At 38.4% G+C, this 12,593-nt stretch overlaps 1 protein-coding gene across 1 annotated transcript; it reads left to right on the forward strand.

Annotated features, from left to right (window-relative positions):
* The first annotated feature begins 3,912 nt into the window (after positions 1 to 3,912).
* Positions 3,913 to 7,971, forward strand: LOC149939572 (DNA-directed RNA polymerases I, II, and III subunit RPABC1-like). The gene is made up of 2 exons (XM_090177944.1): positions 3,913 to 4,305; positions 7,564 to 7,971. Exons 1-2 carry the CDS (start codon positions 4,042 to 4,044, stop codon positions 7,930 to 7,932), a joined length of 633 nt encoding a protein of 210 aa, XP_090034070.1. The 5' UTR covers positions 3,913 to 4,041; the 3' UTR covers positions 7,933 to 7,971.
* Positions 7,972 to 12,593: the final 4,622 nt, after the last annotated feature.

Raw genomic sequence — 12,593 nt, forward strand, 5'->3', positions numbered from 1 at the left:
TGTTACCTATACACCCTCATACTTACCTTTATATTGAGAAGTTAATACTCAAAACTTACCTTAGGAATGATCTCTAGAGTTCTTGGTTGCTAGGTAACTTTTTTCAAAGATATCTTGAAACCATTGATGCCTTGTATATGTGGGCATCATGAGTACGCCCAGGAAACTTGGCTTTGACATTCAAAATTACCATATCACAATCGCAAACCTATAAAAACTATGTAAATTTTTGAATGTACATGTATATTATTTAGATATATAAATAAAGCTTACCAATTGCACGTTTAAGGAATGGTATCCTTTCCTGTTAATGTACAAATGTTCACGATAATTTGAATCTCGTGAATTTGGAGCAACATTTACAATGTGCGTACAATCTATTGCAGCAATGGCCCCCGGGAAATCTGGTCTTCTCCATAAATCTATACGCATTGTTAAATTAATAATTATCTGCTATGAGATGTTTTGATAATTACCTCAACTTTATGGCTTCCCTTTACTCAGTGGAAATTTTATCCATTTTGGCATTAAAATGCTATTTATTGCATCGGTTTCTTGATGCAGACAGCGACTGACCGTGGCCTGACTGACATCAAGAAACAAATCTTTGCCAACTAGCTGCTTTCTGGTAAGCACAAAATCGAACAGCCACTAACGCCTAATGAACCATATAATTATTAAAACGCTAATAATTACGAAATTTAATTCTTAAATTCATGGCTCACCTTTGAATCTACAGGGAGATCCGTAACTCTTACGTTAGACGCGTTTGACTCTAACGTCGCTTTTAGATGCTCACAAATCTCTATTACTAAATACTTATCTAGGTGAAATAAACTTCAAAACTAATTTTCCGAAAGTTCAAAAGCTTTTGATCTATCTCTTAGAACTCTCTCCCACCCCAAACTCTTCGTTTCTTCCATTTCTGACAGAAGCCAAAACTCAAAACATGCGAGCTGTAAAGCAGCCATTTTGAAAATACCGCGATTCGAAGCGAAAAATGACGTCATAACGACAAAGAAACGCGATTCCGACATCCCCAGCCCTGTCGTTATAATTCGCTGGCGATACGGCGATGTCGAAGTGAGTTTTGGAGACAAGAATACGGTTTTCGCCGGTCGATGTCGTTATGGCGATATTTTATCGATTCCGCCATAACGACATGCGTATCGCCAAGACAAGAATAGGCCCCCTGGCTCGAAATAACTAACCGTAGCGAAGAAATCCTCCGATAGCCCATCAAATTTCGAGTCTCGATCCCTAAAAATCATGTTGAGAGAATGAAACTCCTAACTCCCTCTGTTTTTGAAGTTGCCCCTAGCAAAGCAAACTGTGGGGTGGCGGAGTGGTTAGCACTTTCGCTTCGCAGCAAGAGGAGCCGGGTTCGATCCCAGCTAGTGGCACTGGGTAAAAATTCGGAACAACTCCTTCCGCGTTGAGTTTGCAAGTTCTCTCCCCACTGGTTTAAGGGGTTTTCCCTCGAGATCTTCGGTTTCCCCTTCCTATTAAAACTTGCTGAGGTTAACGGTAATAGTGAGTGTAGTGAGCTGTTGGCTCGCGTGGCATGCAGGGCTAGCCACCACCCTCCTACGCATTGTAACCCGGCCACCTGTTACTTGATCTCGCACAAGCAACATTGCTTATGTGGTCGAAGGTGGTGCATTGGATATTAGCTGATTTAGCTATATTTAAAAAAAAAACCTCCCCAAATGGTAGCAAATTCTGATTTATCTAAGTGAGAGATATTTATGTAATTTATTTTGTGTTTGTCCAAAAAGAGTGGTTTTATATCAAATTTCCGTTGAGAATCCTGTTTAGTGCTTTTTTTCTTTATTTTTCTATACCACTGAGGCGCCCCCTGAGACTTGGCGCCTGGAGCGGCCGCTCCGTCCGCCCTATGGTAGGGCCGGCCCTGTTTATTGTCAGTCAACCCTCTTCCTTTCTTTTTGGTTGCCAAACGAATCTCGTGCCCATAGTAATAATATATAAAACCTTTTTGTCCTCTTTTGACAGATATAATAGGGTTGGGCAATTAATGTGGATAGCGTTGAAGAAAGCGTGAAATTTTCTCCACTGTAAATTAAGAAAAAGCACTGAAAAATTAAAATTACCTAAAAAATAGTCATTCGTACCAAATTTATTGTAAAGAATTTGAATAAGAGCGCCTCACTGACTAATCTCAACGAGGATGAGGGAAAGTGTTTACGTAAGCGATCAGACCCTAATACTTGGTTGTACAAGAAAGACTGTAAATTAACTTAATCAAATTATTCGTCTGCTACCTTGAGCTTTTACGTTTGAACTTTACAACTGTAGGCCCACTCATAGTTAAAAAAAATTCTAATTTTGCAGCGGAAAATGACCGTTTGACGCAAACGATTAGTCATCACCGAGAGGCGTCGCTCACACCAGGGAGGTTTGGCAGATTTTGGAAGTTGGAACTCGCGTTTTGGTCAGAGCTTCACATATCTGCAGAGCCTCTGACTGTACGTTTTGTACCTGACAACCTCGTGTATCGCTGAGCAAACCCTAGAACTATAGTAATTATAAATAGACTTGGATTGAAAGGTAAATATTTTTGAAACTTAAATATTGTTTGAAATTAACTGCTTTTTATAATATTGGTTGAAATTAACTGCTTTTTATAATATTGGTTGAAATTAACTGCTTTTTATAATATTGGTTGAAATTAACTGCTTTTTATAATATTGGTTGAAATTAACTGCTTTTTATAATATTGGTTGAAATTAACTGCTTTTTATAATATTGGTTGAAATTAACTGCTTTTTATAATATTGGTTGAAATTAACTGCTTTTTATAATATTGGTTGAAATTAACTGCTTTTTATAATATTGGTTGAAATTAACTGCTTTTTATAATATTGGTTGAAATTAACTGCTTTTTATAATATTGGTTGAAATTAACTGCTTTTTATAATTCAATTTTTGTGTGAAAATAAACTAAGACAGCAACGTCTTTATCGGTTTTACTGTGCCGTTAAACGATCCTCAACAATTTGTGCATAATAATATAACTAGCAATGCAGGAAGTGTCACTAGAGTAGAAAAAAATTTATTCCGATTAGAAAAACTGTATCGTAGGTATTTTTGGTTCAGTTTATCTGGCGTTTGGTTTTTGGACATGAACTTACCTAATAAACTCAAACCATACGTTTTGTCAATTTTTAAATTAATTTTTTATGAGAATGGTGGAAGATAAATCGATGGGTTTGTTTTTTTTTAAAAAGGTAATAATTAAAAAACTACTCGTCAATTAATTTAACAAAAATTATTCAAAATTATTCGTTTTAAAATGAGCTTTAGCCATCGATCTCGATTCTTATATAAAATATGATACGTGTGGCAACTACTTTTTTAAAATTTGCTTTATTCAGCGCGATGCTGAGGAAGTCGTTACCCATCTGGTGGCAGAAGACGTTACTAAATATTTTCAGGGTCTCATTGTAGCTATTATCGCAGTAATCGCGCGTACCGTGAAACTAGAGATAAAGTATTTCTGCCACCCTAATATTGTTCGCTCTCTCCTGTGGGTTTTGACATTTCTGGCGCTACTTAATTAGTGGTTCATTACGGAAGTAAACCATAAAGTTGTAGCCGGCTTCCGTAAAGAACGCTTTGAAGGTAACATTCCGATATTTAGCTATGACGAAGGGTAAGCGAGTCGTCATAAGATAGCGAGCAAAATAATTTTCACCCACTGACTTTCAAAATCGACCTACCTCTATCTGCCTAGGAATTAGCCTTTAAGTACAAAAGCCACATGCTTGGGGCATCAAGCAACGGTGGCACTACGGGCCTACCGTGATATATTAATGGCCTTGAATATCCTACGAATAAGGGGATCCAACAATTTTTGATTAGAGAAAACCTTTTTGGAATAATTAATTTCTTATAATTCTACTAAAATTAATCACCGGGAGTGTAGAAATTGAATCTCAAGCAGTCTACGGAGTTCTCACGTTGGCCACTACGTAGCTCTATATACACTGAGAAGGCTAATTTGGTTCTTGCGTTTTGAGTATGGATGACGAAGTGGAAACGTACAAGCTTTGGCGTATACGCAAAACTTTGATGCAACTGTGCCACGACCGCGGATACCTCATTACTCAGGAAGAGCTGGACCAAACGCTGGATCAGTTTAAGCTTCAGTTCGGCGACCGTCCCAGCGAAAGGAGGCCGAGCCGCACGGAACTCACCGGGCTGGTCGCTCACAATGACGACCCCACCGACCAAATGTTTATCTTCTATCCCGATGATCCCAAAATTGGTATCAAACACATAAAGGTTGGTATTGTAAGAAGTAATATATGAGTTAGAGAGTCGTATTTATTTCTTTTTTCCACATTTGGTGGTAAAACAAAGGTCCGCCATTTTCGTTGTTTTTAAATTTTGCTGGCTGAAAAACATTGGGCTGGCACTCTGTTGCTCAGTAATGAAAATGGCGAACTTGAATTAGCCTTTTCAGTTTACATAGAGCCACGTAGTGGCAATGCGAGAAGCTCATGAACTGCTGGATTTTTCAATATAGCGTCTGCTTAGCAGACGAAAATCCAGCAGTTTATGAGCTTCTTGCATTTGCCACTACGTGGCTCTATTTAAACTGAAAAGGCTAATTGGCGCTTCATAAGGTAGTTTTTTTTCCGCCTGTTCTCGGTTTTTTGAGCAGGTTAAAAAGTGTAGCCCTATGACTAGCACCGTAACCAGGATTTGATATCAGGGGGGGGGGGGGGGGGAGGGGCACGCAATGGAAGCAAATAAAAAAAAATAAAAAATGTACATACAATAATAATCAGCTAGACTAATACCCAAGGCACCACCTTAGGCCTAAGTCATCATGCGACTTTTGAAGCCCTTAATTCAGGTGGCCGGGTTACAATGCGTAGGAGGGTGGTGGCAAGCCCTGCATGCCACGAGATCGAGCCAACAGCTCCCTACACTTAACTATTACCATTAACCTAGACAAGTTTTTATGGAAGGGGAAACCGAAGAGCTCGGGGGAGAACCCCTTAAACCAGTGGGGAGAGGACTTGCAAACTCAACGCAGAAGGAGTTGTTCCGAGTTTTCACCCAGTGCCACAATCTGGGATCGAACCCGGCTCCTCTTGCTGCGAGGCGAAAGTGCTAACCACTCCGCCACCCATACGTGAAACGAAATTTAAGCAGACGAATTTTCTATATTAACTAGGTTACTCCCTCTATACCTCCTTCCGAGGAGGAGTAGAAAGTGTAACATTTGAGCTCTGGAACAAGCGAACAAAATTCGGGACAGGGTAAATCTTACCCCGAGAACAGTCGAATAAAACGTTTTAGGGTAAAAATGCAAGTATCATAATTTGTAAAGTTAAATTTACCAATTACGATGAGTAAAAACTAATAGCGTCTGCTTTAGCCGCTATCTATCTAGTTTTCAATGGCGAACCAAAGGGGGCGTAACGATAGTTTTCGGTCGCGAAAAGCTTGTATTTCATCCATCATAACAATCTAATTCGCGGTATTTCGTTCGAAAAACATAACTGATGCTATTGACTGCCAAACGCTATAAGTCTCTGCTAATACGCTAGCTATCCAGTTTTCGAAGGCCACCAAAAGAGGGTCGCGACTGTTTATCAAATATGTCAGTGAGCGTTATTCGCCGAGTGACTTCATTACATCGTGAAACGAAAATAGCACTGTAGCAAGGCGTTGTTTAAACTAGGAGCAACAAACACAACACCCCACAAAAGGAGAACGCAACCTCGTCAAAAGTCGTGGATTGTCTCGCGTACATTTTTCATTGGCTAGACGCTTTAGCGCCTGCTGCCGTCGGAAGGGGAAAATTCGGAAATTGTCTTCCCCCGCCCGTTAAATGTTCAGCGTAAAGGCTCGTGACGCTCGTCCAATGAAATTCGTACACAACCCTTCGTTAGCGTGTTTAAAGGCTAGCTGCGTTTTCCTTGTGTTTGTTGCTCCTAGGTTTAAAGCAACGCAAGACAGCAGAGCTAGCGAACGTATGGCTTTTATTCTGTCGAGAAGAGTTCTTAGGTAAAGATTTGCATGTGACGAACGTGGAGTGTCGTATTTATTGAACATAGATAATTTATAAATTAGTTTCTAGGCAATATTTTGTGGATAAGGGGCAGTCCGGGGGATATTGATTCTCAAAATAAATGCTGGGACCCTCGAAATAAATCAATCAAAGAGGGGCCCTCAACCCCAATTTAAATAAAAAGGTTTAAGAAAATTTCACAATATATCTTAACTATTTGCTCGTTTCTGTATATACAGGGTGTTACGGATAAGAGTACCGAAACTTTCTATATGCATTCTATGGGTCTCTATGAGTAAGCAATGTCTAATAAACATGGGTCCTAAAGTGCTTCGTTTCAGAGATATGGGCTCCCAAAAAACTACCCCAAAAAACCGTACACAGCCTTAAATCTGGCAAACAATATTCTTCCTTGAACCAATTTGTTTTCATTAAACTATCAGTAGTTTTTTATCCGTGAGGCGAGAAACTTTAATAACAAGTGGCAAACGGTCATTAATGTGCTTTTAGAAGTAAAATAAGTTTGAAGACAAAGCATAAAAAACAATTGATAGTTTAATGAAAACAATTTGGTTCAAGGAAGAATATTGTTTGCCAGATTTAAGGCTGTGTACGGTTTTTTGGGGTAGTTTTTTGGGAGCCCATATCTCTGAAACAAAGCACTTTAGGACCCATGTTTATTAGACCTGTTTTACTCATAGAGACCCATAGAATGCATGTAGAAAGTTTCGGTACACTTACCCGTAACACCCTGTATTTATTTAAAATTCACTCTCCCTCATGAAAAATAGACATGAGAGGTCGGGGGTCCCAAGCACACTCGTCAAAAGTACCACTATTTGCAAGTATTTGTATTATTGTTGTTAGCGTCGCCACCTATTACTAAGGTAAAGTGCAAGACTGAACTATACCTGTAGGTTTATCTAATCTATAATGTAAACTACTACATGTAGTTCATTTGAAATCCGCCAATCCCATCCGGCCATGGCGACTGGCATGGTTCAATCTCTAGATTCATTGCTCGTTGATTTCTAGGAAATGTCGTCTCATAAATAGTTTTTCAGCAATTAATCTAGATATGGCAGTAGTGTTATACCTGAGTTTCGTCTGTTATGATTACAATTTGCATTAGGTTGAATCTCTAGTATATTTTTACAACCCAGAAAGGGTTACTATTGTTCTGCAAGAACAAGAATGAAATTATTGATACGTTAGGACGAATGACTATATTGACATAATCCGTGAACGTCATGGTCCAATTAACCCTCGCCACGAGAGGGGGAAGGATAAACTTCACTGGCGTGTGCTTCAATCACGTTGGAAGACGTCCGTTTTAGGTAATCAATGAGATACCGAGCGGATTTGTGTTTTTTATGGGAAACGATCTTGCTGTTAGAGCGTTAAGCGGATTACGTGCAACATTAAAAATCTTCTCAACAAAGTTATCCCTAAAGATAAATACATTATGGCATTTCATTACCTGTATTTTTTAACATTTTTCTTCTTTCTAATGAAAGTTGTATTGCGGCCGTATGCAAGAAGAAACAATAACTCGAGCTCTGATTGTGGTTCAACAAGGAATGACTCCGTCGGCCAAGCAGGCCCTGACTGACATGGCTCCGAAATATATTTTGGAATATTTTCTTGAATCCGAATTGCTGACCAACGTCACTGAACACGAATTAGTTCCGGAGCACATTGTCATGACGCCGGAAGAAAAATTGGAGTTACTCGCTAGGTACAAGCTCAAGGACAATCAGTTGATGAGGATTCAAGTACTGGATCCTGTTGCCCGTTATTTTGGCCTAAAACGAGGTCAGGTTGTGAAAATCGTTCGTCCCAGTGACACCGCTGGTCGGTATATTTCGTACCGTCTGGTTGTCTGAACGAAAATTGATTAATATTAAAATGGTGTGTTAAATGCATTTGGTTGTTCTTTAAACATAACAAAGAACTGAAGTTGATCATAATTACCTTATTCGCGACCGAAACGAGTCTAGGTGGCGTAACGGCGCAAGCTTCTCTGCACCTTGGCTTCTCTGAGGTGGCGCCTATGATCTAGCGTCTGCTACAGACATATTAAAAAGTCATAACAACGTTTTTTCCTAAATAAACTTAACAAAATATAAGCAAACGATGTAAAAATTTTAATATAATGTATCATTATTTATTAAGTAAAATTTACGAATAACGATGAAGAAAAAATTATAGCGTCTGCTTTAGCGGCTACCAATCTAGGTTTCAATGGCGAACCAAAGGGGGCGTAGCGATAGTTTTCGGTCGCAAATTGGTTGTTCCGCACTTCGCTCCCAATAGGTGGTTTCTTTTGGCCTGTTCTGGGGCTTCTGAGTAGGGTAAAGTAAGCTGTTTTCCCAAAATGGCTGCATGTGGCTATTTTGCCAGATAAGTTTTAGATAATCAGCAGATTTTATCAATTTAATTGTTTTTACCTAATTTACTTAGTGCGAAAGTACGACAGACGAAACATTTCTTCAGCTTCTTCAACTAGAGTTTATCTCTTTGTTCGCAGAATTATTACCAGGTTACATAGATAAATACCAATGAACACACGTTTCTGATCTCAAACTTCAAAATAATTACCTTAAGAAACGAAGCGAGTGTTTACAATGCTCAGCTTCACAGTCCAATTCCATAGTTTATCATTATTTCGCCGAGCTAAGCGTTAGTTTTCATTATCAAAGCGTTTTTATTTTCAATAGGCCTTGGTCTCACGCGAAAATTAGCGAAGGGGATTCCTCGCTGTCGGTACTTACGGATTTTCTGTCCTTCGTTTGTTTACCAACGGCGAAGATAGGTAGCGTTTGAAAAAGCAAGAAAGGCTGCTTCGATGTTATGGTTAAAAAATTTACTTATTGAATGTATTCAATGTAACATGTTGGTTTATATGACCATTTCATATTAGAAGACTCATTTACGAACACCAATCTTTGTCAGTAAGAAACAACAAACTTTTCGGAAGGATGTTTTTGGTATGTAAACCATAGGTCGATTTTAAAAGTTGTATCTTGCGAAACTCACTTCCGCTACGTCATAAACGTCGTCTACTTTCCCAGCATAAGCACGGCCAACTTAGATATACTTGCGTACTCGCACATATGTGCGAGTACGCGAGTCTATCTAAGTTGGCCGTGGCTTAAGGGAAGACGATTCAACAATCGGTCTATTCGTCTATTCTTCAAAAATGGGTTTGCATCACCAGTCCTAAGATGCTTCTAAAAGGGATTGTGGTTCGGGAAACAAATGGTTTAATAAAATACCCCAAATAATATTTTCGACACAAAATATTTCCGTTGAATATGAGTATTGAAACTGCGTTATTGTTAATATATCACCAAATTATGTCACAGCTGTAAATTCTAAATTTGTACTTGTTCGAAACGCATCTGCTATTACAACTTACAATTAAACTATAAATTTCTTTAAAATTCAACTGTTTCATTGGTACTTAAATATGGTTTTCTTTTCATGATAAAACTATAATTAATATGGTATTTATTGTTTAACAAAAGAACAATAGTAATTGTCTAATGCGTACACGAAGCTAGGCCTAATAAAATGAACGTCGAATTAGATGCTTCAATAAAACATCCTCAAGGCAATCGCCAAGAAGTAATATTTACGAGAGCCAGGACCTGAAAGTAACTGTTTATATAGCGCTTGTTGAAATAATGGCAACGTTTCACTTGTACGGTATGCAACAAGTGTTTCCTGTTAACCAGGTAGCTTTTTTACCTGTTTAATCCTTAGATAAAAACGACATTCTGTTTACAGGTGAAACGTTTCTATTATTTCTACAAGCATGGTTGGACATAAGGCACTAGTCACGGCATTTGACTACTAACATAAATGCTCTGACTACCCGTACACAGCCGCCAAAACTCGGGGACGCTCAAATTCTTTTTGGGGGTGCCAATACCTTGAGTAATTTTTATCTCCCCACCTATGAAATTAGTAAATATACTAATCCGGTTGTAGCCCTAAAATATCCGTCAAAACATTTTTGATAAGCTGGTTCAATATTTCTACAATTGAAAAGTTTTTCTGGTGCAGTGAGACGCGCGAAAGCAATTTTCAAAAACTTTAGTAAAATGGTTTCAAATATCTACTGATACTAGCTCTGTAGTAAAAGTAATTTTCCTTTTTGATTAATATACAAATATTTTAGATCATATCTTTCGGTAATTGAGCAATCGATTTTTTTGGGTCGGTCGGATTGGGGATGCTCAAGTACTCATTTGGGGGCGCTGAGCATCCCCTGGCGCCCCCCCCCCTGTGTACGGGCCTGATTTGACTAGTGAACTATTTACCTAAATATTCAAAAATAATGGCAAATATCATTTATCAATCCCGTTTTATTGAAAAAAAAACACATCATGTAATTCAAGTGATAATAAACTCCTATTTTAATTCTGGCGGGTAAAGCCAAATGTTGGCTGACTTTCTGGTTTTTATACCCCCATTTTTAGCCCACTACTAAATGACTATTAAAATAAATTAAATGGGAGGCTCACTAGGCAGGCTGACTACTAAAAAAATATCCTTATGTCCAACCCTGTCCACAAGCAGTAACTTGCAGGACCTGGCTCTCGGATATATTACTTCTTGGCGATTTCCTTAAATAATTTTTATCTAAGCGCCTATTGAAGAAGATGTTATGATGACGACATAGCGTGTTTACCGACAATGTCAACTTGGGTTTAAACTTTGTCATAAAAAGTAGCATCTTAAAACCATTAATTCTTTAAAAACAAGTACTATTAAAAGGCGAGAGATGGCGCTGCGAAAATGAACTCGCAGGGAGTATAAGCTCCAATTCGTTCAGTACGGAAGATTACTTACACTAATCAGCGCCGAAACTGTCAACAACTGTATGAAGGAGCGGCTAATATTGGAAGCCTTTTGGGCCACGGCAAAAATACCATAAGTGATATTTCCTTTAAGCTACATGTATATAATTAAAAATTACACGAATAAATGTTATGACTAATTTGACTTGGTTGCGAAGAAAAACGTACCCTACGTTATATCAAGAAAATATTTATTATAAAGTATAAATAAATAATTATGGTTTATATTTATGTACGTTAAGAATTGAAATGAAAATAGCATTTCAGTTACCAAGACAGCCGCCAGCTGCCAGCACCGGCACCTCTTAGCAAATATATCTCAATATCGAGCACTCGAAAAGGGTATGCTTTGGGAATATAACCCGCAAAGCAATCTTTATGGAAGATCCCTTCAATTTTTTTAAATTTCCCTGTACAGTGGCGCCAAACATTTTTAAAACCAAACGCAAGAGCGGCCAGGGGCCCTATTCTGTAAGCAGTTCTCGATCTCGAATCGTTCTCACGAGATGTCGAAAAACGCTATTCTATAAAATATTTGTCGAAAAATGCTACTCGAAATCGATGGACTTCTCGAAGTCGATCTCGTCGTGTCCGAAGCTTACGAGATCGCTTTCGACAGAGGTTTCAACCAATCATCGAGCTGGTAGTTCTTTTTAACTCCCTCCCCCCACCCTTCTCCCGTGTTGCCAAAAAGCTACCACTAGTCCACTACCCAAACCGTCTTTATTACTTTCTTAGGCAAAAAAGCAATGTCGCTTGCTATAGCTCGGCTTGAATTGTTCATGATGAGACAAAAATTCCACTATTGCCTCTTGCTGGGAAACTGAAACACGACTTTGTCTCTCCGACATTGAAAAAATTAGTTCAGCGATTAATTTATTTCTTTATGGAAGATAATTCTAAGCTAATAAAAGAAATTTCACCAAAAAAACACAACCAATTCTTTACACCAAAACTTTTTACCAAACAATAAATCCTTTGGACTTTAAATATATATTGCAGTATTACAATGAAAATAAATATCCTTTCTCTAAACTATAAAACATGGGCGTTTGTAATCAGCTGTTTTTGTGATGGTGTATTCTTATTGGTCGGAAAATAGAGAGCCTATGCGCGATTACAACCGGAAATATGTAGAACCCACGTGGTCTACTCGCTTGTCGAGAGTCGAGATGTATCACTTCAAAGTCGATTTCGATGAAGTATAGAAAAGCTTTTATCGAGAAATGACTTCTCGATCGAAGTGATCGCCTTCGAGATCGACTTCGAGTCGACATCGAGACTGAGATCGAGATAAATTAGAGAACAGCCTCCCAGGGGCCCTATTCTGTAAGCAGTTCTCACGAGATGTCGAAAAACGCTATTCTATAAAATATTTGTTTTCCACACCAAATACCTGAGGTTATATTCCCTTTAATATTTTACAGAAACACTTTATAACGAGTTAGAGACCCGTTGGGAATATATTTAGCATTTCAATTGAAGCATTTCAACATACCGCGCGTATTACTCCGCCTAAGGATGAATAATGTAAAACTTACATTGCGTAGGGATATTTATTTATTTTTGAATCAGAATTTCACTTTGTAATAGTTATAGAAATAAGTCTGTGACGTATTTTGTCCCGCACTATTATTCTTCCACGGGAGCCTGCGTAAGTTCATGTTTCAAGCGAATAA

This window comes from Leiobunum rupestre, chromosome 6, assembly GCF_980474605.1.
Source record: "Leiobunum rupestre chromosome 6, qqLeiRupe1.1.hap1, whole genome shotgun sequence".
Lineage (NCBI taxonomy): Eukaryota > Metazoa > Arthropoda > Arachnida > Opiliones > Sclerosomatidae > Leiobunum > Leiobunum rupestre.